At 43.3% G+C, this 24,271-nt stretch overlaps 1 protein-coding gene across 1 annotated transcript in view; it reads left to right on the top strand.

Annotated features, from left to right (window-relative positions):
* Positions 1-24,271, top strand: part of ift172 (intraflagellar transport 172) — a 155,752-nt gene that overhangs the window by 40,816 nt on the left and 90,665 nt on the right. The window contains 7 exon segments of the mRNA XM_034162804.1: positions 1,225-1,388; positions 1,492-1,545; positions 2,291-2,394; positions 4,618-4,703; positions 6,010-6,122; positions 19,021-19,188; positions 21,652-21,788. Coding sequence (XP_034018695.1) covers positions 1,225-1,388; positions 1,492-1,545; positions 2,291-2,394; positions 4,618-4,703; positions 6,010-6,122; positions 19,021-19,188; positions 21,652-21,788 — 826 coding nt within the window.

Raw genomic sequence — 24,271 nt, 5'->3', positions numbered from 1 at the left:
CATGAACAAATTGTAATCTATTAGATAAATATGATTCAAACCACTGCAGCGCAGTGCCTTTAATACCTATGGCATGCTCTAATCTCTGTAATAAAATTTTATGGTCAACAGTATCAAAAGCAGCACTGAGGTCTAACAGAACAAGCACAGAGATGAGTCCACTGTCTGAGGCCATAAGAAGATAATTTGTAACCTTCACTAATGCTGTTTCTGTACTATGATGAATTCTAAACCATGATTGAAACTCTTCAAATAGACCATTCCTCTGCAGATGATCAGTTAGCTGTTTTACAACTACCCTTTCAAGAATTTTTGAGAGAAAAGGAAGGTTGGAGATTGGCCTATAATTAGCTAAGATAGCTGGGTCAAGTGATGGCTTTTAAGTAATGGTTTAATTACTGCCACCTTAAAAGCCTGTGGTACATAGCCAACTAATAAAGATAGATTGATCATATTTAAGATCGAAGCATTAATTAATGGTAGGGCTTCCTTGAGCAGCCTGGTAGGAATGGGGTCTAATAGACATGTTGATGGTTTGGAGGAAGTAACTAATGAAAATAACTCAGAACAATCGGAGAGAAAGAGTCTAACCAAATACTGGCATCACTGAAAGCAGCCAAAGAGAACGATATGTCTTTGGGATGGTTATGAGTAATTTTTTCTCTAATAGTTAAAATTTTATTAGCAAAGAAAGTCATGAAGTCATTACTAGTTAAAGTTAAAGGAATACTCGGCTCAATAGAGCTCTGACTCTTTGTCAGCCTGGCTACAGTGCTGAAAAGGAACCTGGGGTTGTTCTTATTTTCTTCAATTAGTGATGAGTAGTAAGATGGCCTAGCTTTGCCATATAGAGCAACAGACTCTTTTTCCAGGCTAAGTGACGATCTTCTAAATTAATGAGACGCCATTTCCTCTCCAACTTACGGGTTATCTGCTTTAAGCTGCGAGTTTGTGAGTTATACCACAGAGTCAGGCACAAGACACCCATCTCAACTCTGAAGGAGATTTCAGCTTCCGTGGTTGTGATTGGAGAAACTGAATAGTGCTGCGGTTTGCCACAAGGCACATGGAAGATTCAAACCTAGATTTCATCTTTTTTTCTTTTCGTAAGAACACGTGTCTGCTCCACTCCCCCGTGACTGTGCGGGATTGTTGATTTCAGTTTAATTACTGATATTAATTCATTTCAGAAATACAAACTGGGTTTCCATCTCTTCTTCTTCTAGGTGATAGTGAGGAACCTGTCCACAGGAACCCGGGTGGTCCTGAAGTCCTACTATGGTTATGAGATCGAAGAAATCAAAATTCTGGGTAAAGATCGGTACCTGGTGGCTCACACCTCTGACACGCTTCTGCTGGGGGATCTGGTGGCGAATAAACTGAGTGAGGTAACAAATGACCACACATTAAAGAAGCTACACGTGGCCACACTGTGAGCAGCTGTGCCTCTGTACTTGAACCGTGGCCTTGATGCTGCTGCATCCCTTTCAGGTTCCGTGGCCCAGTTCTGGAGGCCATGAAAAGTTCTTTTTTGAAAGCACAGCTGTAAGTATAAACAAGGGGTCTGCAGATTAAAAAAGGTGATGTGAGGATTTGAAGTATCTCCTGTGCCTGTTTATCATGTTTAAATCAAATCAAATGAAATCAGTTTTATTTATATAGCGCCAAATCACAACAAACAGTTTCCCCAAGGTGCTTTATATTGCAAGGCAAAGCCATACAATAATTACGGAAAAACCCCAATGGTCAAAACGACCCCCTGTGAGCAAGCACTTGGCGACAGTGGGAAGGAAAAACTCCCTTTTAACAGGAAGAAACCTCCAGCAGAACCAGGCTCAGGGAGGGGCAGTCTTCTGCTGGGACTGGTTGGGGCTGAGGGAGAGAACCAGGAAAAAGACATGCTGTGGAGGGGAGCAGAGATCAATCACTAATGATTAAATGCAGAGTGGTGCATACAGAGCAAAAAGAGAAAGAAACACTCAGTGCATCATGGGAACCCCCCAGCAGTCTAAGTCTATAGCAGCATAACTAAGGGATGGTTCAGGGTCACCTGATCCAGCCCTAACTATAAGCTTTAGCAAAAAGGAAAGTTTTAAGCCTAATCTTAAAAGTAGAGCTTTAAAGTTAAAGTTTACAGCTGTACTATGACACTATTTGTTAAAGTAAGTGCAGTGTGCTTTGCTCCGTAGACGCTGTGGACCTTACAGCTTGTAGATGATATATTTCTTGGCCATGAAGCCCTTTTCCGATCAGTTCTGTTTGTGTTGTGAAGCACGTTTTATGTTTTCAGGTCTGTATGATTTTTAATGCTGGCGAGCTGAGCCTGGTGGAGTACGGTAAAAGTGAAGTTCTGGGGACAGTCAGAACTGAATTTATGAACCCTCACCTCATCAGGTCAGTCCAGTGAAACGCAATGAAAGGCATCAGAGGGCTGACACACACACACCACACAAAAACTTGTGGTCAAAATAACAGTAAGTAAAGATAAAAATCCTTATAATAGCTTTTATTTCCAAACACTCAAAACATTGCGAACACTGCACATTCCATTCCCAATCAAAACATGAAGAAGAATCTATCAAATTTATTACTTTGTAGAAAGTGAAGAAAAAAAGGAATATTCAGTATTACTCTGGGATTAAGTTTTACTACATTTTTTTATCAGATGCAATTTATACTTTGGAAAAATCTGGTAATTTAGGGAACAGTTACATTTAATGAATAACCCTGCTGTGTCTGATGATTTGTGGATGTTAATGCTGGATTTTACAGTGATAAATTGATTTTTACTGTAAACTGGATATTTGCGACTGTAATCCAGCATTAACGTCTGCAAATCATCAGACACAAGGGGGTTATTCCCATTCTAATCCAATTCCATCGTTTGCACGATTTATTTTTCTGTAAGTAATTCGGTCGGTGAAGCTTACCGTATCAACAGCGTGTTCATGCCAAACTGTAAATTCTGTGAGCAGAGCCACAGATTTCTCCATCTCGTCAGCTGCATTGAGTAATTCTGTATCAGAAACCAAATCAGTAATTTCATATGATAGATTAAATTCACCCATTTCGGCATCGTCGTCGCTGCACGAGTTTCTCTTGCTCTTAGCTGACAGCGCCATTATTAACATCTGTGTAGCAACGTGTGCAGTCAGGGCACGGAGTAATACATCAAATGTGAATCGGTCAAATAGTTTGTGTTATGTGTCGGACGCAGCCCGGAGAACCGACCAGCGTTTGAAGGACCCAGTATAAAATAAGCAGAGCACGGTACAAAGGATAACAGGGTTTAATAAACATAACAGTGAGGTGAAAAAATACAAACAAATAAGTGCGCGGTCTGGCGTGGCGGATTTGCGGTGTGCTCCCAGCAGCACAAAACGGTCCGGAGCCAGAACCAGTTCGGACCCAAGGACCCCGCCGACACCCCCCAGGTGGCCGCGACAAACCGAGTCTGTGAAAGAAGAAATCATGTGAGTCCACACTCTACACACAGAGAGAACGCTCAAAGGTGTACAAACAGCAAACACTTCCTGGCTTAATTACTAATCAGCTTCCCACCCTGCAGGCATGGAATACCCTGTTCACAAAACTCCACTGCAGTGGAAGCTGATTAAACGACTACATACAGCTCAATATAATAAGGTGTGAGGGACACCACATTTACTGACTGTATAAATGTTAGTCACAAAATCTAACGTACCTCAGGAAGTGTGCTGACGAGCGTGAGACCTCACCCCCTCCTCTTTCACAGACCATGCATCAAACCTGGACGTTCTCTGCATCCACTGATGATGAGATGGCTCTTGAGACGACGATCTCACCCGTCTGGTCACAAGGTCGAGTCTCTGGCAAATACACACTGTGTACTCCAGTCTTAAATGCCACCATGTTCCAATCCATGTAGATGCACCACAGCTGTGAGTCCTGACGAGCCGCAGGTGATCAGCCTCAGGTGATCAGGGTGAGGTCCTGATAAACTCAGCTACACAGCCACTCAGTCCCAAATGCAAGCCACCTGGAAGGAAAAACAAAAGACAGGACAAAAGACAGAAACAAAAAGGCAGCCAGGCCCCCCCAGCCATACAACAGTTTGCCACCGTCAACGTGATATTTCATGGTCTGAAATCTCACACAATTAACCAATCAGATTTGCGGAACAAATGTAATTGGATAAGAATATTTCTCTTTTCTTTTTGCCAGTAATTGTGTAATTTCATGTTTGTCCTCTAGATGGCTGTAGTGACCTGTGTAGAAATCATAGGTTTCATCGTAGGCTATGGTTTTTGTAAAGCTGCCAAAAAGTCAGTGGGAAAGCAGTTAAATATAGATTTTCTAATTGTTTCCAGATGCTTGTCAGCACAGATTCTGCTGCTGTCAAACATTTGTCAGTTTGTCTGATTAATCGTTGACTTCAGTTGTTTGTGGCTCAGTCCATCTGTTCTCAGCCTCTGGATGTTTTAGAATGACAGTCTTGATCAGGGCTGCTGTGGGATTTCAAGAATGAGGAGTAACAAATGAAGCCAGTTACACTCAGCTGATGCTGTATTTATTACACTCATGGTAAAACTGCTGAATTCAGTTTTGCTTTGACTGTTGATTTGTTTGTGTGTTTAGTGTCCGTCTAAATGAGAGAAAGCAGAAAGGAAGCGAAGACAACAAGAAGCTTTCATATCTGATCGATATAAAGACCATTGCTATTGGTAAGGGTGTGTGTGTGTGTGTGTGTGGTGTGTTGTGTGTGTGTGTGTGTGTGGTGTGTGTGTGTGTGTGTGTGTGTGTGTGTGTGTGTGTGTGTGTTGGTGATCACCCTCCTGATTATACACGATTGTTCTCAACTGTAAGTTGTGCTTGTCAGTAGAAATTGCTGTCCTTCTGTCTGTCCATATGTTAAACTTACACGTCCTAAACGTCAAGAACCGTAAAACTCTCAAAATTGAATTTTTATATATTAGTATTGGGAGATGAACGCTCTGCCTGCCAAAAAGTCATGCATTTCTGACATTTATAAATGCCTTTTTTATTGTATTTTGAGTTTCAAGTAGGAATATACAGAAGCTCTGAAATGCTCACATCGCCCGCTAGATGGCAACAAACTCTGCATAAAAATGTGCAGCAAGGTCTTGACTGCTTGTTCATTTGAGAAATGAGCTTTTGGCGAAAATAAGATTAAAATCAATGTGCAGTTGTGTCCCGGCCCTTATGGGCAGTTTACTTGTAAAATATGACAAGTGGACTTCTGTCGAAATTCAACAGTTAGTCTTACCAGCAGTATTTGAGACTTTCTCAGCCAGCAGGAATTTGCAGTACTACATTAATCCAAAGTGCACCTATGTAAATGTAGCCTGTAACCACCCTAAACGTAAACCAAATCGAGACCTGAGGTTTGGGTTTTTGAAGTCATAGGGTTTATACAAAGTATGTTTCAGTGACTTTGACTTTTTGACCCCAAAGTCACTAACCATCTTGGGGTCACTTTGTGTAATGCATGTACCAAATTTGGTGACAATCAGGCCAGTACAGCTGAAGTTATCTCACTCTCAAGTGAAGTGTCACATGGCTGACTGACTGACTCCCTGCACATCATGACGTTTAACCCACTGGCTGCACCGTGGGAGGAACACATCCACAAATCCACACCCCTGTGGAAAGTGTGTGTGAATATAGTGAAGCAGACTCTTCTTCCTTCTCTCTCCATCCCCTTCAGTGTGTGTGGTTTTGAAGTTACATGTCACTTAAAATGAGCTTGTTTGTCACTTTGTTTAGTTCCTAAAGCCTCAGTTTGGTGGCCTTCAAGGACACTACTGGTTGTGAAGGAGTCTTCATATCTGTTCAGTGTCTGTAACTGAGCTCGTCATTTATTAAAGTGAAATATTTGCAGAAATTGTTCAGACTATCTGAACTGTCTGAATCTGAATGTGATCATGTTTTTCTTGGTGTCATTGTGGCACAATCAGCTGGACGTACTTTGACACCTTTGGTGATTAGTTGTGTCTGGTCTTCTCCTAGTGGACTTGGCTGCAGGCTGCAATCTGAGAACCATCAGTCACGACTCCAAAATTGATTGGCTGGAGCTCAGTGAAACGGGACGCAAACTGCTGTTCAAGGACAAGAAGCAGCGGGTGAGAATGAAACCACAGAACTCTGAGCAAATAAAATGATGACGAAGACTTATAGAAGTGATACTGTGAGACACGTGCATTATTGATAAAGAAAACACACCATGAGTGACATCATCAGTCAGGACCAAGAACTGCAGCTTTAAAGCTACAGTATGTCAGATTTAGTGCTGTGAAATTTGCAGCACCGCCAAAAGACTGAAGAGGATAAATACACATTGCTAATATGTATTATCAACAAATTGCTCAAGGACGCTTTGAAAAACAAAGTGGTATAACGCGGAACCCCAGACCCTCCAGCTGGAGGACAACCCACCTCCTCCGCTGAGCTCTGGTCTGAACCGAGTGGTTGACAAAGAGCCAATAAGATTTGTTATTGCTGTTCACTTAGAATTCAAGTTTCTTAAAAATCAAGTCTGAACCAGATTCATGATTTCTTTTATACTTTTCTAAACTCATTTGTGAAATCTGCCCTCATGACTTTTGCCAAGCTGTGAATGTGAAACAAAGAAATCTACCAATACTTAAACTGTTTGAAAACAACAAAATAGACTAATTAGATTAAAGAATTTAAAGCAGCGTTGTTGTGATCGGACAATGTTCAGACATTTTCATGGCAGTGTTGTTTCTTGTCTCACAATTTACTGAATTTGGTTGTTTTCTTTTGTACACTCAGTTTTTTTCCACCTCATTAAACTCTAAAGCCCATGTCACACATAGCAAGAATGTGCAGGAACCAGTTCGACACGGCAAATACTGCCATAATACGACGCAGTTGGGAGGAAAAGAGGTGTGGTCACCTGTGTCGGAACGCATCCAGAGAACCTCGTCCACAGCTGCATAATGGCATCCTGAGTGCATGTAGACAACAGGTGTCTGATACAGACTGCTGTTAGATGGCCATAAAAGGCGCTGCAGACTGCCTGATGTCCAAACGTCTGGATGGCAAACACGGGACTAGACCGCTGTGTTCCTCACACGGACATGTGCGTGTGTTTGTGTGGCCCACGTGCGCTCTGCTCACATGCGTGGGGCTGCAATTATCACTCAGCCGTGTGTGTGTGTGTGTATGCATATATGAGCCACTAAGAGTGCGTGCGTGCTTAGTGCCACCGAACAGCATCGCTGAAAGTTTACTGGCAGTGTGCCACGCTGTCCCCTCTGTCAGACGGAGCATTTCCAGCGAACTTTAATTTCTTTTTTCTTTTTGCTCAGTTCAGGAGCACAATGCAACTCTGGACACCGCGATAGTTGGATTATCACATGGGATTAATTTTTTATTTTGGGTTAGAGGATTTTAACCGCTGGCTGCCGGTTTCAGCCCCACGTCCACATTTGTGCTGTGAAACACTCCTGGACTGCTGTTGGAGGTGAGATTCAGGTTTATTTATTTATTTACTGACAATTTACTGGAAATTGAAGACTTAACAGTATTCCCTGAAAACTCCCTTCTGTCTGATCATTTCTTAATAACATTTACATTTACTCTGATGGACTACCCAGCAGTGGGGAATAAGTTTCATTACACTAGAAGTCTTTCAGAAAGCGCTGTAACTAGGTTTAAGCATATGATTCCTTCTTTATGTTCTCTAATGCCATATACCAACACAGGGCAGAGTAGCTACCTAAACTCTGTAAGTGAGATAGAGTATCTCGTCAATAGTTTTACATCGTCATTGAAGACAACTTTGGATGCTGTAGCTCCTCTGAAAAAGAGAGCTTTAAATCAGAAGTGCCTGACTCCGTGGTATACCTCACAAACTCGCAGCTTAAAGCAGATAACCCGTAAGTTGGAGAGGAAATGGCGTCTCACTAATTTAGAAGATCTTCACTTAGCCTGGAAAAAGAGTCTGTTGCTCTATAAAAAAGCCCTCCGTAAAGCTAGGACATCTTTCTACTCATCACTAATTGAAGAAAATAAGAACAACCCCAGGTTTCTTTTCAGCACTGTAGCCAGGCTGACAAAGAGTCAGAGCTCTATTGAGCCGAGTATTCCTTTAACTTTAACTAGTAATGACTTCATGACTTTCTTTGCTAATAAAATTTTAACTATTAGAAAAAAAATACTCATAACCATCCCAAAGACGTATCGTTATCTTTGGCTGCTTTCAGTGATGCCGGTATTTGGTTAGACTCTTTCTCTCCGACTGTTCTGTCTGAGTTATTTTCATTAGTTACTTCCTGCAAACCATCAACATGTCTATTAGACCCATTCCTACCAGGCTGCTCAAGGAAGCCCTACCATTAATTAATGCTTCGATCTTAAATATGATCAATCTATCTTTATTAGTTGGCTATGTACCACAGGCTTTTAAGGTGGCAGTAATTAAACCATTACTTAAAAAGCCATCACTTGACCCAGCTATCTTAGCTAATTATAGGCTAATCTCCAACCTTCTTTTTCTCTCAAAAATTCTTGAAAGGGTAGTTGTAAAACAGCTAACTGATCATCTGCAGAGGAATGGTCTATTTGAAGAGTTTCAGTCAGGTCTTATGGCCTCAGACAGTGGACTCATCTCTGTGCTTGTTCTGTTAGACCTCAGTGCTGCTTTTGATACTGTTGACCATAAAATTTTATTACAGAGATTAGAGCATGCCATAGGTATTAAATTCACTGCGCTGCAGTGGTTTGAATCATATTTATCTAATAGATTACAATTTGTTCATGTAAATGGGGAATCTTCTTCACAGACTAAGGTTAACTATGGAGTTCCACAAGGTTCTGTGCTAGGACCAATTTTATTCACTTTATACATGTTTCCCTTAGGCAGTATTATTAGAAAGCATTGTTTAAATTTTCATTATTACGCAGATGATACCCAGCTTTATCTATCCATGAAGCCAGAGGACACACACCAATTAGCTAAACTGCAGGATTGTCTTACAGACATAAAGACATGGATGACCTCTCATTTCCTGCTTTTAAACTCAGATAAAACTGAAGTTATTGTACTTGGCCCCACAAATCTTAGAAACATGGTGTCTAACCAGATCCTTACTCTGGATGGCATTACCCTGACCTCTAGCAATACTGTGAGAAATCTTGGAGTCATTTTTGATCAGGATATGTCATTCAATGCGCATATTAAACAAATATGTAGGACTGCTTTTTTGCATTTGCGCAATATCTCTAAAATTAGAAAGGTCGTGTCTCAGAGTGATGCTGAAAAACTAATTCATGCATTTATTTCCTCTAGGCTGGACTATTGTAATTCATTATTATCAGGTTGTCCTAAAAGTTCCCTGAAAAGCCTTCAGTTAATTCAAAATGCTGCAGCTAGAGTGCTAACGGGGACTAGAAGGAGAGAGCATATCTCACCCATATTGGCCTCTCGTCATTGGCTTCTTGTTAATTCTAGAATAGAATTTAAAATTCTTCTTCTTACTTATAAGGTTTTGAATAATCAGGTCCCATCTTATCTTAGGGACCTCATAGTACCATATCACCCCAATAGAGCGCTTCGCTCTCAGACTGCAGGCTTACTTGTAGTTCCTAGGGTTTGTAAGACTAGAATGGGAGGCAGAGCCTTCAGCATTCAGGCTCCTCTCCTGTGGAACCAGCTCCCAATTCGGATCAGGGAGACAGACACCCTCTCTACTTTTAAGATTAGGCTTAAAACTTTCCTTTTTGCTAAAGCTTATAGTTAGGGCTGGATCAGGTGACCCTGAACCATCCCTTAGTTATGCTGCTATAGACGTAGACTGCTGGGGGGTTCCCATGATTAGTTATGCTGCTATAGACGTAGACTGCTGGGGGGTTCCCATGATGCACTGAGTGTTTCTTTCTCTTTTTGCTCTGTATGCACCACTCTGCATTTCATCATTAGTGATTGATCTCTGCTCCCCTCCACAGCATGTCTTTTTCCTGGTTCTCTCCCTGAGCCCCAACCAGTCCCAGCAGAAGACTGCCCCTCCCTGAGCCTGGTTCTGGTGGAGGTTTCTTCCTGTTAAAAGGGAGTTTTTCCTTCCCACTGTCGCCAAGTGCTTGCTCACAGGGGGTCGTTTTGACCGTTGGGGTTTTTCCGTAATTATTGTATGGCCTTGCCTTACAATATAAAGCGCCTTGGGGCGGCTGTTTGTTGTGATTTGGCGCTATATAAATAAAATTGATTTGATTTGATTTATTTATTTTTATTGGTTTTTAACAGTGCAGAAAACGAAAAAACAACACAACAAACAAAGAACAAATGGTTACACACATACCTGGGCGACACTATATCTTCAGTTTTGCATTATATATTGTTGTGTGTTGGGGGGGGCGTGGCTGGATGTTTTGGTGTTCTTTTCTTTTCTTTGCTCTCCAGGTGGCATGAGGGCTGATTTGTCTGTGAAGAAGGTGCTGGCTGAAGAGTCTTCACCCTCATCAACATCATGGAAAGCACCTGTGCTTGGTGCTCACGTGCAACCTGGACGACTTGCAGCTGAAGCAGATAATTGGATGGCGTTCTGCATTTGAGTCATGTGTGATTCAAGCAGAACTGCCGGGAACTCGACCTTGTGACGTTCGTTTGTGAGACGCTGAGGACCGCGCCTGGGTTTGACACGTCGAGCCCGTGAGGCAGGGAGGGGTGAGGACACATGCTGTCAGCACACACGGAAGGTAATTAGGTGTTTGGGTACTTGTTGATGGTGGCTTGGTGTTTTGTTGCACAGTGTACTGGAATTGTGGGGAGAGTTGCGCAGTTTGCTTCTCACTGCTGTGGCGTGAAGGATAAGTGATCCTCCACTTGTGAGAGGCTGCTCATTTGCATAAAGTAAAAAAAAGGGACACTGACCTGAGTGTGTTGCTGGCAGCGTGTGTTTATTGGAAGATATGGTTGTATCTGTTGACTTACCTCACCGTCTCTTTGCTTCACAGAGAATCAGTTTGTCGTGTCCACCTGGGGGGTGTTTGGCGGTGGTAGGGAGTCCAGGAGCGCCGGCTTTGGTCCTTGCGGGCGCTGGAGAGCGAGCCACGAATCACTCCACCAGAGGGACGTTGTTTTTTTATGTTTTTACACTTTTAAACACAGGTGTATAATAAATAGTTTTTGTTTGGAACCGCTTTCTGGTTATTTTTAGCGCTGGGTCCTGTCTGACGCAGGTTCGCTCCTCAATCCGCGTCGACACATAACAGAAGTTCCCGGCCATTCCATAATGGACCCAGCGGCAGAAGCGGTTCCTTTGTCGAAAAAGTTCAGGAACACTTGGAGAACATACGGGAGCAATTACAGCATCTCGCGAACCAAATTAAACAAACAGATGCCCGTGTTACGGAGCTTGCAGCGCAAGCTGTTCTGCTTCCTGCTGCTCCAGCTGCGGCACTATCGATATCGGTGCCGATAACTCCGTCACCCACAGGTTGGAATGCCGCAGTTTTACGGGGCATGTTTGTAGACGGGTTAAATGAGTCATTAAAAGACGAGCTGGCGGTCCGTGATGAGCCAAACGATTTAGACGAGCTAATATCGTTGGTGATTCGTCTAGATGATTGGATGAAGGAGCGTGGACGCGAGAGAGGACGCCCATCAGAGCGTTTTTTTTTTGTCTCGGGGCTTTCCCCGACACAAAGCTGGTCCACCTCTTCTTCGCCCCACTGAGGCTCCTCCGACGGGACCTCCGGCTCCTCCTATTGACGAGCCCATGCAGCTCGGACGAGTCGAGATTCCTGTATTGCCCCGACACGTAAGCGTCAAGAGAAATAACGGTGACGTAACTCCAAGTGTTCTTGGACAGGCAACAGAACCCACATAACAAAAAAAAAAAAAAAAAAAAAAAAAAAATTTTAGCACACGTAAATGTTTGGTTTCTTTAATCAGGGGTTATACTTGTTTGGGGTGGTAGGGGCGTATCTGGTGGAGTGATAGGCAGTCAGAAGCCCGCCTGGGCTCACTTACCTGTCAATTGTGTCTGTGTTTTTAGGTATTTTCTGTTTGGGTTGTTGGGTCGTTTTGTTTTGTTGTTTTTATTTCTCTGCATTCCTAACCCAACCTCACTTGCCCTTAGACCGCTTGTCTTGTGGGTTGTGGGGTGGTGCAGGTTGGTCACGCTGAGCATTCTCAGAAGACCTCTGCACCTGGGGGGGGGGGTGTTAGAGGCGTTCTTTTTGGTTTGGTTAGGGCCCGGTTCCACTCCAGCCTCGGTGAGCCTTTGGACCGATTGTCATGGGTGTTGCCGGGGTGTGGTGCAGCGGAGACATGCCTCAGTCGGAGGGGTGGGCCGATCTGTTGCTGTTTGCCATTTCGGTAGTTCCACCCCTCCCGAGTGGCTGGGGTTTGGTCGAGTTGGGGCACCGGACGTATTTCCGGTTCTCCGCTGCGCTTTGTGGTTGGAGCTGGGTTAGTTTTTACCTGTTCCCTTCTCCGGCTTACTATTTTGTGCCGTTTGCCACAATAGAGCCGCCAAAGGGCTCTGGGAGGGACCTGGGGTCTTTTGGGGTGCCGGGGAGGGCAACGGGGTTTATGGTCGTTTTATATCCCCCCGGGGTTGTTTTTGGTTGTCCTCCGGGGGTTGGTTTTTGGTTTTATTTTGTTTCCTTCCGGGTTCCGCCTCCAGGGTTGATGGGACGGTCCTCTGGGGGGGGGAATTGGCTTGGGACCGGCCGGCCAAGTGTGACCGGATCTGGGGTTCCGGGGTTGTGGGGAGGGTGCCTCCTGGGGTTGATGATACGGTCCCCTGGGGGGCACCGTTTCACTCATGTATACCTGGGGACCTTTGTGGGATCACGGTTTTGGCTGTTCCTCCTGGAACTGGCAATGAAGGCCTTCTGAGGGGGGGTTGGGCTCTGCAGGTCATTCTGGGGGGGTTGTTTATTTTTCTTTTATGCATCTACGTTTGTACTGTGTTGTGGGACTGTGTTGGGTTTTTGTGTTTTGGAGTTTTTCTTTTCCTCCGGGGTTTGATGGGACGGTCCCCTGGGGAGGTTTTGGGTGGGTTTTATGTTTTTTTTGTGTGAGTGGACTTGTTCTGGGGAATGTTTTGGGGCTTTTGTTGATTCCAGCCGGCCTTCCAGCTGCGGTGCCTGTCTTGCCGTCTGCTTCCTGACGTGAACCCCGGAGGGAGGGGCTGTTCTCGGGCCTGGTCTGTTCGGTCGCCGGGAGGCTTCCCGTTGATGGGGGGGTACTGTTGTGTGTTGGGGGGGGCGTGGCTGGATGTTTTGGTGTTCTTTTCTTTTCTTTGCTCTCCAGGTGGCATGAGGGCTGATTTGTCTGTGAAGAAGGTGCTGGCTGAAGAGTCTTCACCCTCATCAACATCATGGAAAGCACCTGTGCTTGGTGCTCACGTGCAACCTGGACGACTTGCAGCTGAAGCAGATAATTGGATGGCGTTCTGCATTTGAGTCATGTGTGATTCAAGCAGAACTGCCGGGAACTCGACCTTGTGACGTTCGTTTGTGAGACGCTGAGGACCGCGCCTGGGTTTGACACGTCGAGCCCGTGAGGCAGGGAGGGGTGAGGACACATGCTGTCAGCACACACGGAAGGTAATTAGGTGTTTGGGTACTTGTTGATGGTGGCTTGGTGTTTTGTTGCACAGTGTACTGGAATTGTGGGGAGAGTTGCGCAGTTTGCTTCTCACTGCTGTGGCGTGAAGGATAAGTGATCCTCCACTTGTGAGAGGCTGCTCATTTGCATAAAGTAAAAAAAAAAGGGACACTGACCTGAGTGTGTTGCTGGCAGCGTGTGTTTATTGGAAGATATGGTTGTATCTGTTGACTTACCTCACCGTCTCTTTGCTTCACAGAGAATCAGTTTGTCGTGTCCACCTGGGGGGTGTTTGGCGGTGGTAGGGAGTCCAGGAGCGCCGGCTTTGGTCCTTGCGGGCGCTGGAGAGCGAGCCACGAATCACTCCACCAGAGGGACGTTGTTTTTTTATGTTTTTACACTTTTAAACACAGGTGTATAATAAATAGTTTTTGTTTGGAACCGCTTTCTGGTTATTTTTAGCGCTGGGTCCTGTCTGACGCAGGTTCGCTCCTCAATCCGCGTCGACACATAACAGAAGTTCCCGGCCATTCCATAATGGACCCAGCGGCAGAAGCGGTTCCTTTTGTCGAAAAAGTTCAGGAACACTTGGAGAACATACGGGAGCAATTACAGCATCTCGCGAACCAAATTAAACAAACAGATGCCCGTGTTACGGAGCTTGCAGCGCAAGCTGTTCTGCTTCCTGCTGCTCCAGCTGCGGCACTATCGATATCGGTGCCGATAACTCCGTCACCCACAGGTTGGAATGCCGCAGTTTTACGGGGCATGTTTGTAGACGGGTTAAATGAGTCATTAAAAGACGAGCTGGCGGTCCGTGATGAGCCAAACGATTTAGACGAGCTAATATCGTTGGTGATTCGTCTAGATGATTGGATGAAGGAGCGTGGACGCGAGAGAGGACGCCCATCAGAGCGTTTTTTTTTTGTCTCGGGGCTTTCCCCGACACAAAGCTGGTCCACCTCTTCTTCGCCCCACTGAGGCTCCTCCGACGGGACCTCCGGCTCCTCCTATTGACGAGCCCATGCAGCTCGGACGAGTCGAGATTCCTGTATTGCCCCGACACGTAAGCGTCAAGAGAAATAACGGTGACGTAACTCCAAGTGTTCTTGGACAGGCAACAGAACCCACATAACAAAAAAAAAAAAAAAAAAAAAAAAAAAATTTTAGCACACGTAAATGTTTGGTTTCTTTAATCAGGGGTTATACTTGTTTGGGGTGGTAGGGGCGTATCTGGTGGAGTGATAGGCAGTCAGAAGCCCGCCTGGGCTCACTTACCTGTCAATTGTGTCTGTGTTTTTAGGTATTTTCTGTTTGGGTTGTTGGGTCGTTTTGTTTTGTTGTTTTTATTTCTCTGCATTCCTAACCCCAACCTCACTTGCCCTTAGACCGCTTGTCTTGTGGGTTGTGGGGTGGTGCAGGTTGGTCACGCTGAGCATTCTCAGAAGACCTCTGCACCTGGGGGGGGGGGTGTTAGAGGCGTTCTTTTTGGTTTGGTTAGGGCCCGGTTCCACTCCAGCCTCGGTGAGCCTTTGGACCGATTGTCATGGGTGTTGCCGGGGTGTGGTGCAGCGGAGACATGCCTCAGTCGGAGGGGTGGGCCGATCTGTTGCTGTTTGCCATTTCGGTAGTTCCACCCCTCCCGAGTGGCTGGGGTTTGGTCGAGTTGGGGCACCGGACGTATTTCCGGTTCTCCGCTGCGCTTTGGGGTTGGAGCTGGGTTAGTTTTTACCTGTTCCCTTCTCCGGCTTACTATTTTGTGCCGTTTGCCACAATAGAGCCGCCAAAGGGCTCTGGGAGGGACCTGGGGTCTTTTGGGGTGCCGGGGAGGGCAACGGGGTTTATGGTCGTTTTATATCCCCCCGGGGTTGTTTTTGGTTGTCCTCCGGGGGTTGGTTTTTGGTTTTATTTTGTTTCCTTCCGGGTTCCGCCTCCAGGGTTGATGGGACGGTCCTCTGGGGGGGGGAATTGGCTTGGGACCGGCCGGCCAAGTGTGACCGGATCTGGGGTTCCGGGGTTGTGGGGAGGGTGCCTCCTGGGGTTGATGATACGGTCCCCTGGGGGGCACCGTTTCACTCCATGTATACCTGGGGACCTTTGTGGGATCACGGTTTTGGCTGTTCCTCCTGGAACTGGCAATGAAGGCCTTCTGAGGGGGGTTGGGCTCTGCAGGTCATTCTGGGGGGGTTGTTTATTTTTCTTTTATGCATCTACGTTTGTACTGTGTTGTGGGACTGTGTTGGGTTTTTGTGTTTTGGAGTTTTTCTTTTCCTCCCGGGGTTTGATGGGACGGTCCCCTGGGGAGGTTTTGGGTGGGTTTTATGTTTTTTTTGTGTGAGTGGACTTGTTCTGGGGAATGTTTTGGGGCTTTTGTTGATTCCAGCCGGCCTTCCAGCTGCGGTGCCTGTCTTGCCGTCTGCTTCCTGACGTGAACCCCGGAGGGAGGGGCTGTTCTCGGGCCTGGTCTGTTCGGTCGCCGGGAGGCTTCCCGTTGATGGGGGGGTACTGTTGTGTGTTGGGGGGGGCGTGGCTGGATGTTTTGGTGTTCTTTTCTTTTCTTTGCTCTCCAGGTGGCATGAGGGCTGATTTGTCTGTGAAGAAGGTGCTGGCTGAAGAGTCTTCACCCTCATCAACATCATGGAAAGCACCTGTGCTTGGTGCTCACGTGCAACCTGGACGACTTGCAGCTGAAGCAGATAATTGGATGGCGTTCTGCATTTGAGTCATGTGTGATTCAAGCAGAACTGCCGGGAACTCGACCTTGTGACGTTCGTTTGTGAGACGCTGAGGACCGCGCCTGGGTTTGACACGTCGAGCCCGTGAGGCAGGGAGGGGTGAGGACACATGCTGTCAGCACACACGGAAGGTAATTAGGTGTTTGGGTACTTGTTGATGGTGGCTTGGTGTTTTGTTGCACAGTGTACTGGAATTGTGGGGAGAGTTGCGCAGTTTGCTTCTCACTGCTGTGGCGTGAAGGATAAGTGATCCTCCACTTGTGAGAGGCTGCTCATTTGCATAAAGTAAAAAAAAAAGGGACACTGACCTGAGTGTGTTGCTGGCAGCGTGTGTTTATTGGAAGATATGGTTGTATCTGTTGACTTACCTCACCGTCTCTTTGCTTCACAGAGAATCAGTTTGTCGTGTCCACCTGGGGGGTGTTTGGCGGTGGTAGGGAGTCCAGGAGCGCCGGCTTTGGTCCTTGCGGGCGCTGGAGAGCGAGCCACGAATCACTCCACCAGAGGGACGTTGTTTTTTTATGTTTTTACACTTTTAAACACAGGTGTATAATAAATAGTTTTTGTTTGGAACCGCTTTCTGGTTATTTTTAGCGCTGGGTCCTGTCTGACGCAGGTTCGCTCCTCAATCCGCGTCGACACATAACAATATATTGTCCATTTTTCCAATTGTTTTTCCATTTTCACTTCTTGTAGTCTCAGTCTGTGTTATCTTTTCCATTAGATAAATGTCTTTTATCGTTGATGTCCATTGGTCTTTTGTTGGCACAGATGTTGTGCCCCATGTCCTGGTTATACATTTTTTGGCTGCTAATGACATCATTTTAAACAAATATACATCATTATGTGAAATGGTGTCTTCTGAAAAATTATACAGATAAATCAGTTCAGGTGTTAAGGGAACTGTATATCCCAACACTTCGCAAAGTACATTGCAATCCATTTCCCAAAACATAACAATAGTTGGACATTTCCAGAAAATATGAGCATGGTCTACATTTATTCCTCCACATTCCCGCCAACATGTTTGTTGTATTTTTAACCGTTTACTTTTAAGTTTGGGTGTAATAAAAAAAATGGATCAGGTTCTTCCAAGCGAACTCCCTCCACGTTCGAGAGCTGGTAGTAGTGTGATGATGCCTCCACATATTTATCCAGTCTTGATCATCAATTTTTATGTGGAGCTTTTTCTCCCAATTACCTTTAATCTTTTCAGTTGTGTTTTTATCATGCTCAATTAGAGCTTTATAGATTGTTGTTATTATTTTGATGTTACTGTCTTTATAGGCTTTAGTTATTGTTTGAATTATACCACTCTGTGGAAGAGTTCCCCTGTATTTGAGATTCAGGTTTATTAATGATGTCACGGCCTGGCACAACAGTTCCACGTCAGAGTTAGAAGGTGATCAGTTATTACAGCATGAGATCTGTTCAGCTCCGAGCCTGACACATTACTGCGCACCACGCAGAGGGGCAGCTGCCCGTGTTATATACAGTTATGATGGAGGCAATAGTTCACATTATTTAAATTGCCCATGGGAAGGAATGGCCAAATATTTGTACCGTAAGGTCTATTGGGGATATAACAACCTGTTCAGATTTGCGGTGGAATGCATGCAGTAGCGCACAGAGCTTTCAGTTTGATAGCCACTGTTCACATTCACTGTACATGATAATAATTCATAATATCGGCTCTTGTTTTGCTGCCTTCAGAATATGTAAATTGCAGTCAGATGGTCCTCAGATTACACATGAACCGCCGTCGGATAGGTGTCCCATCCACAGATGGCCGTCAGAAAGTTTTGGAACTGAAGTCCGACACTTTTCAGATGTGCGCCAATTCATAATTCTGATACCATTCTGCCTGATTCCGGCTATGTGTGACGGGGGTATAAATGTTCTGGAACAGCTTAATGCCAAACTTAAGAATGCCACCGCCCATATTAAAACATTTAGTCGCAGTTATCATCCACACATGAAACAAAGAATTATTTTGATAACTCGATCAGATATATGCATGTCTAAATCCCAAGACTTTATTGCTACATTTTAAAAGTAATCATACATATTTTGTGTAATGAAACTAAACACTTAATGTTTTTATGGTCTTCTGTGATTTAGAATAAAATTGGATCTATGTAATCAGGTTTTTATGGTCATAGTTATTTTATGTTGCCACATCAAGAGCAGTACTCTGACACATACCAAAAAAACTTTTTTTTTTAATTTTTTTATTATTTTAAAGTGACATTGTTAAGTTGATAAATGCTTCATGGTTTTTCTTTTTTCAAAATGAATGTTAAATTTTTTTTTTTATTCTTCATAGTGCACTGAAAGACAGACAACCCGTTGCTAAATTAAATGATTTAAAAATAAATCTCACATTTAACTTATTTAGGAATAAGAATGCTTGAACATTTCAAACTAGATTGTCTGTTGAGTGTTGACTCAGTGAAAAAGGAAAGAAACACATCTTCGAACCTCCTGCTGCAGTGAGTTTTCACGCAGGCAAAGTTTTTCATAACTGAGGACGTTTGTGCAAATATATTTGAACTCAGGGTTTTGATATCAAATAATGTGTCATAGTGATTTATTTGCACATTTAGAAAAGAAGATCCGATACAGTGTTGAACCTGTATGTCGTTTTTTTCTGTGTTGAAAATGAAAGTAATCTGTATGTTTTGTTTTTTTTTAAATGTTCAGCTCCACCTGTATGACGTAGAGAGCGCGGTGAAGACCACGGTGCTGAGTTTCTGCTCGTATGTGCAATGGGTGCCAGGCAGTGATGTCGTGGTTGCTCAGAATAGAGGAGATCTCTGCATCTTGTACAGTATAGACAACCCAGACAACATCACCATGTTCCCAATTAAGGTGAATCTTCCTTCTTTATATGAAGGAACGTCATGTGCACGCTTTATGAAGTGATGATTCCACACATGCAGGGGTGATTTTTGTATTTTATTACCAGCCAGAATTTGGGTACATCAGATTTTTATTTATTTATTTTTTAAGGGATGCAGTGATCCAAAATTTTGGATTGTATCGGTCCAAAATCTGCTCCGATCACAGTCTTATGTTGCACATCTGAATCATGTTGTGGTCTATGCACATATATTTTCCTTTAGGTTAGTAGGCATGACTAAGTAAAAGTAAATCCATTGACAAATTACTTGTTTTAAAATAGGGAAAATGTATTGCTTTGGTATCGGCAGATACTGAAGGTTCCAGCATCAGGATCATTTCTAATGTGATAAAGTGGAATCATGCCATCACTAGTTTTTATTTCTGTGATCTAATCATGTCTGTACTGTCAGCAAAATACCATGAAAATGTTGTGTGTGTGTGTGTATCGACTCTTCAGTGCACCTAAACCTTTCCAGTGCTGCTTGATTAGGTGAAATATTGTAAAAATTTTGCGATTCAGTTTCCATGGTGGTGTTTATACCGTCCAAAGACCAGAGAAATGGAGCTGCTCTGGAGTTTTGGATTAACAGCCTCCTCCTTCGTCGACAGTTTGAGCTCTTAAAGGTGGATAATGTCACATTTCCTCAAATTCCATCAGTTCCACAGCCTCCGGTTTTCCCAACAATTAGCCTTCCTCCTTCTTTCGTGAATTCTTCCCACCCTTGGACACACGCAACTTTGATCTCAGTGACCTTTGACATGTCAGGGAGTTCACCTCGAATGCAGCTTTAAGATTCCCCTTATGACCTTGTGAATAGCGACCTTTTAACAACAGTGATGTTGACCCCTGAGACAAACTGAGCAACAGACAGACACAAACAGTTTGAACATTTTGTGATGTTCATTTTATTAACAAATAATAATAATAAAAAAACAGAAAACACTCAGTTTTTGAGGACTGTCAGATGTACCATAGAATGCTATACTGTTTGTATTGCTTCATAACTGATGTAAATAAAGTCCAGATGTATTCAGTGGCAGCTTCACCAACAGAGAGCCTCGTCCACAACGACCACAAAAGACTCCAAGCTGTCACTGAGGTTAAAAGCAGCAAACACGGTATTAAGAACAAAGGGATGTAAAATTTTGATCAGGGTCATTTCGGTAGTTTCTGATGTCATTATCATTTAAAAAGAGTTTTTGCGTTATCATTCATATTCCATGGGAACCTCCCCCCCCCTAAAAAAAAGTCTGTCGGCATGTAAACGTTTGAGCACCATTGTATCGCCATTGTGGTCCATTTAAAAATCAATGACAAAATAGAAGTCAAAATAAAATATTATCATCATTATTAGTAGTATTAATAATAATAATAATAACAATAGTAATAATGATGATAAAGGATTATTAACTGAGCGTGAGGTCTGTACAGGAAAATATCAGAAAATATCAGAGGTATAAGTACGAAAACACAGAGGTCTGATATTCCTGTACAGGCAGAGCAGGTGAGGTTAATAATTCATTTATTGGCTATTATATATATAACATGCAAACGTACATATTCGTATATAGCTGCTGACGATTTTGGGTGTGTAGTCCGACCCGTCGCTTCAGAACGTGCTAACAGATGGTCCGGTCATTAGATGTTAAGCTTTCAATCTGTGTGTTTCTTCCAATGCTGTTTAGATATTTATGTTGTATGTTCATGTCCTACTTGTTTTGTTTTTTTTATCGTGGTTTTAGCTTTCTGGTTTGTAACGAATGTGATACGTGTTTGTCATGGTAACGGTCTGATTATGTAAAAATATCAGACTGGAAATCAGCCAATCAGAGTGCATGTAGCTTTGCAGACATATAATAATAGAGTGTATATGATAACAAGAACCCAAAACAATTTCTAAATACATTAAGATAGTAAATTAACATTAAACATTTTGTAATTAGCAGGAAATAAAGGGGTTGAGTTCTTTAAGGTTGTAAAAACATTCTGGACTCACACACCATTCCAACTCATTATAGAAACTTTGATTAATTGATTATCACCCTTAAAAATGTCAGTTACCTACTTTAGAAAAACTACCCAATCTAGAGCCCGTGGATCCCCACAGATAACACGCTATTGATTCTTAATTTAAAATTAAAAAAAAATCTGTCTCCTTCACTGGGGATTTAAAAAAAGACTGACTGCCTTTATTGAATGCACAGTGTCCAAGAACATTTCTCCAACAGGGCATCTTGTAGGTCGGCGTGTTGATTTGAATATCTGTTAAGGTATTCATTAATTTTCTTACCTGTAAAGGTACGCAATGCAGGCTGTGGAGGTCTGAGGAATTAATAACCCCTCTTTTTTTCCTCACTCCTTTTATTCTAATTATGACTATTTGTTTTGTGTTATTCGTGTTTGGATTTAAGTCTCTTTCACTCACTCAGGGTGACATTGTGGAGCTGGAGAGGGCTGATGGGAAGACGAATGTGCTTGTGACAGAGGGTGTTAACACGGTCACATACACCCTGGACGAAGGCCTCATTGAGTTCGGCACTGCTATCGATGATGGTGATTACAACAGGTGCGCGGAGATACTCTGATATCTGTCTTTGATTACATGTTCATTTTTGTTCATACTTGTTTTGTTGGATCAGACTTGTGGTGGGAACACTGAGAGCAGAGTTTTTTTTTTTTTGGTTTTTTTTTTTGCAGAAACACCCTGCAACTCTTGAGGGTTACTTTAATATTCCCAGAACAGTCGGGCTGTTTAGGCTCTTCATCCTGTTGTTATTTAAAACCTTTAAAAATGACACAGCGGAGGACGCTGCAGATAAATGTCCATATCAGTGCAGTTCTCTTCATTTGAAGAAAATAAGTATTTGAACACCCTGCGATTTATATATATATATATATATATATATATATATATATAATATGAGGTGCAGAAGGGCATCATGAGACACAGGTCCTGGATGGTTAAGAACTCACCTGCTGGTTAAGAGCATGTTATGTTACACTACTTATATATCTACAGTGAAACCCCTTCAGAATAGCAAACACAACTCAGCTACAGTATCTCGGTGCAGCCTTCAAAGTGTCCTATTGTGCAGGAAACTAACAACCCCATTGTCCATATGACATTGATTTCTGGCAGAAAGCGCTGAGGGTTCATCTCAAGCACTTTCTTAAAAAGACACCGTGCTCCACGTGAGAATTTTTTTCCTGTGGTAACAAATGACTGACAGCTAGCTTATAATGCTTACGGTGATAAAAAGCATTCACCCTCAGCAGAACACAGTGTCTGTCCAATCTGCTGGTACCCATGAGGTTTTTGTTTCTGTTTTTTTAACATTACCAAGTATTGTGACAAAGCCTGATACTCGTGGAAGGTGACTGTGACCTTTACAAATAGGAGAAATCTCTCCTGTATTCCTGCGGGCTGCAAATGTATCGGTAAAATACACAGGGGTGACTCAGCCTCTCTCTTTCGTTCTGGTGGGTGTGAGATGAGCGTGTGAATACGTGTTTACGTTCACAGAGCCACTGCATTCCTCGAGACTCTGGACATGTCACCAGAGAGTGAAGCCATGTGGAAGGACGCTCAGCAAGTTGGCTCTAGAGGCTCGCCAGCTGCAACATCGCAAACAGGTGATCAAGTCTGACAGAGATGTGCAAACACACGAGCTGGTATTTCTGCACACGTGAGGACTTTTACTGACCCTTCTCAAGCACAGAGATTTTTACTCAAAACTGTGAACACACCTTCTCCAGACGCTACAGGCAGGTGATTGGTGGAGAACTGCTGCATCCCATCTAACAGCATCCGAAATCTAATTCTGGTCTTATTTGTAAAATCAGGGGTGAACCCTCCAACAATCAGCTGAAGCAGCGACGTGAAGAACGACTCAAACCTCCTCACACTGCACCGCTGTCTTCACACTAAAGTTCTAAAGCTGGGATGAGTCCTCACAAAGATACAAATAGTGTACAACACATACAGCAGATGGTCCTTTTCCTGCCGCCTCCTCTAACTCCATTAATCATTAAAGCCACTTTTAAATCATCTATCATAAGCAGTTTTTAATCTCTCTCCAACTTTATGCATCTCAGCTTTAACTTTTTAAAAGAAACTCTGGATTCTCTGTCATTAATAATGCATATGGTGTTCATTTTGCATTTGCATAAATCATTTGGGGAAGAGGCTGTGGTTTGGAGTCTGTAATGTTCATGAAGGAGGAAGCAAGAAAGAGTCAAACAGAATGATTTTTCACATAACTTTCTCATTAATCTGATGTAATGTTCAGAGTTCTTATGAAGTGGCTGAATGCTCAAGTGTCTTTAGTTCTCAGCTCTCAGCACTGCAAAGAATAATTAAACGGAAACTCTTTTTTTTATCTCACTTCAGTAAATGAACCATTTTACCTTCATTGATCTGCTACATTCATTGAATGATTCAGTCTATTTTCTTTTTCTCTCTATCTCTTTCTTTTGAAGGTGTTTTGCTGCTTTGGGAGACGTCTCAACAGTTCATTTTCTCCACCAGACAAACCAGATTGCTGACAGAGTGTCAAAAGAAATGGTCTGTTCTACATCAGAGTGCATATTTTAGAGCGGTGTAGAAGAGACAGTTTTTTAAGGATGTCACTAATATTTTATAATTATAATTTATCAGTATTTGACACTGAAATTCAGTCTGTTCAAATGAGTTCTTTTTGATAAAGTAGTTGAGTATTTTCTTAGAAGATTTATGTTAGTCACAGTGGAAATGCATTCGAACCAGCATTTAGTCTACAGGACACCAGAAACCGCAGCCTGATTGGCGCAGAATTCTGTCTGCAAAGTACACCAAAAAATTTGTTATGTTTAAGTCTGCATGCGGTATCACATGTGTGGGTGCCGTTTTTGTGTCCAGCTGTCTGTGTGTCAGCAAAATAATATCGTTTTGATGTGATATGGACCAAACTCAGTTGAATAATTGAGAGCCAGACAAGGACAAAGTGATTTGATTTTTAGGAAAATAAGGAAACAAAGGAAGGAAAGAAAGTGGGTAGGAAGGTAAATCAA

The sequence above is a fragment of the Thalassophryne amazonica genome, chromosome 21 (assembly GCF_902500255.1).
Source record: "Thalassophryne amazonica chromosome 21, fThaAma1.1, whole genome shotgun sequence".
Taxonomy (NCBI): Eukaryota; Metazoa; Chordata; class Actinopteri; order Batrachoidiformes; family Batrachoididae; genus Thalassophryne; species Thalassophryne amazonica.
This window is presented reverse-complemented; position numbering and strand designations above follow the sequence as displayed.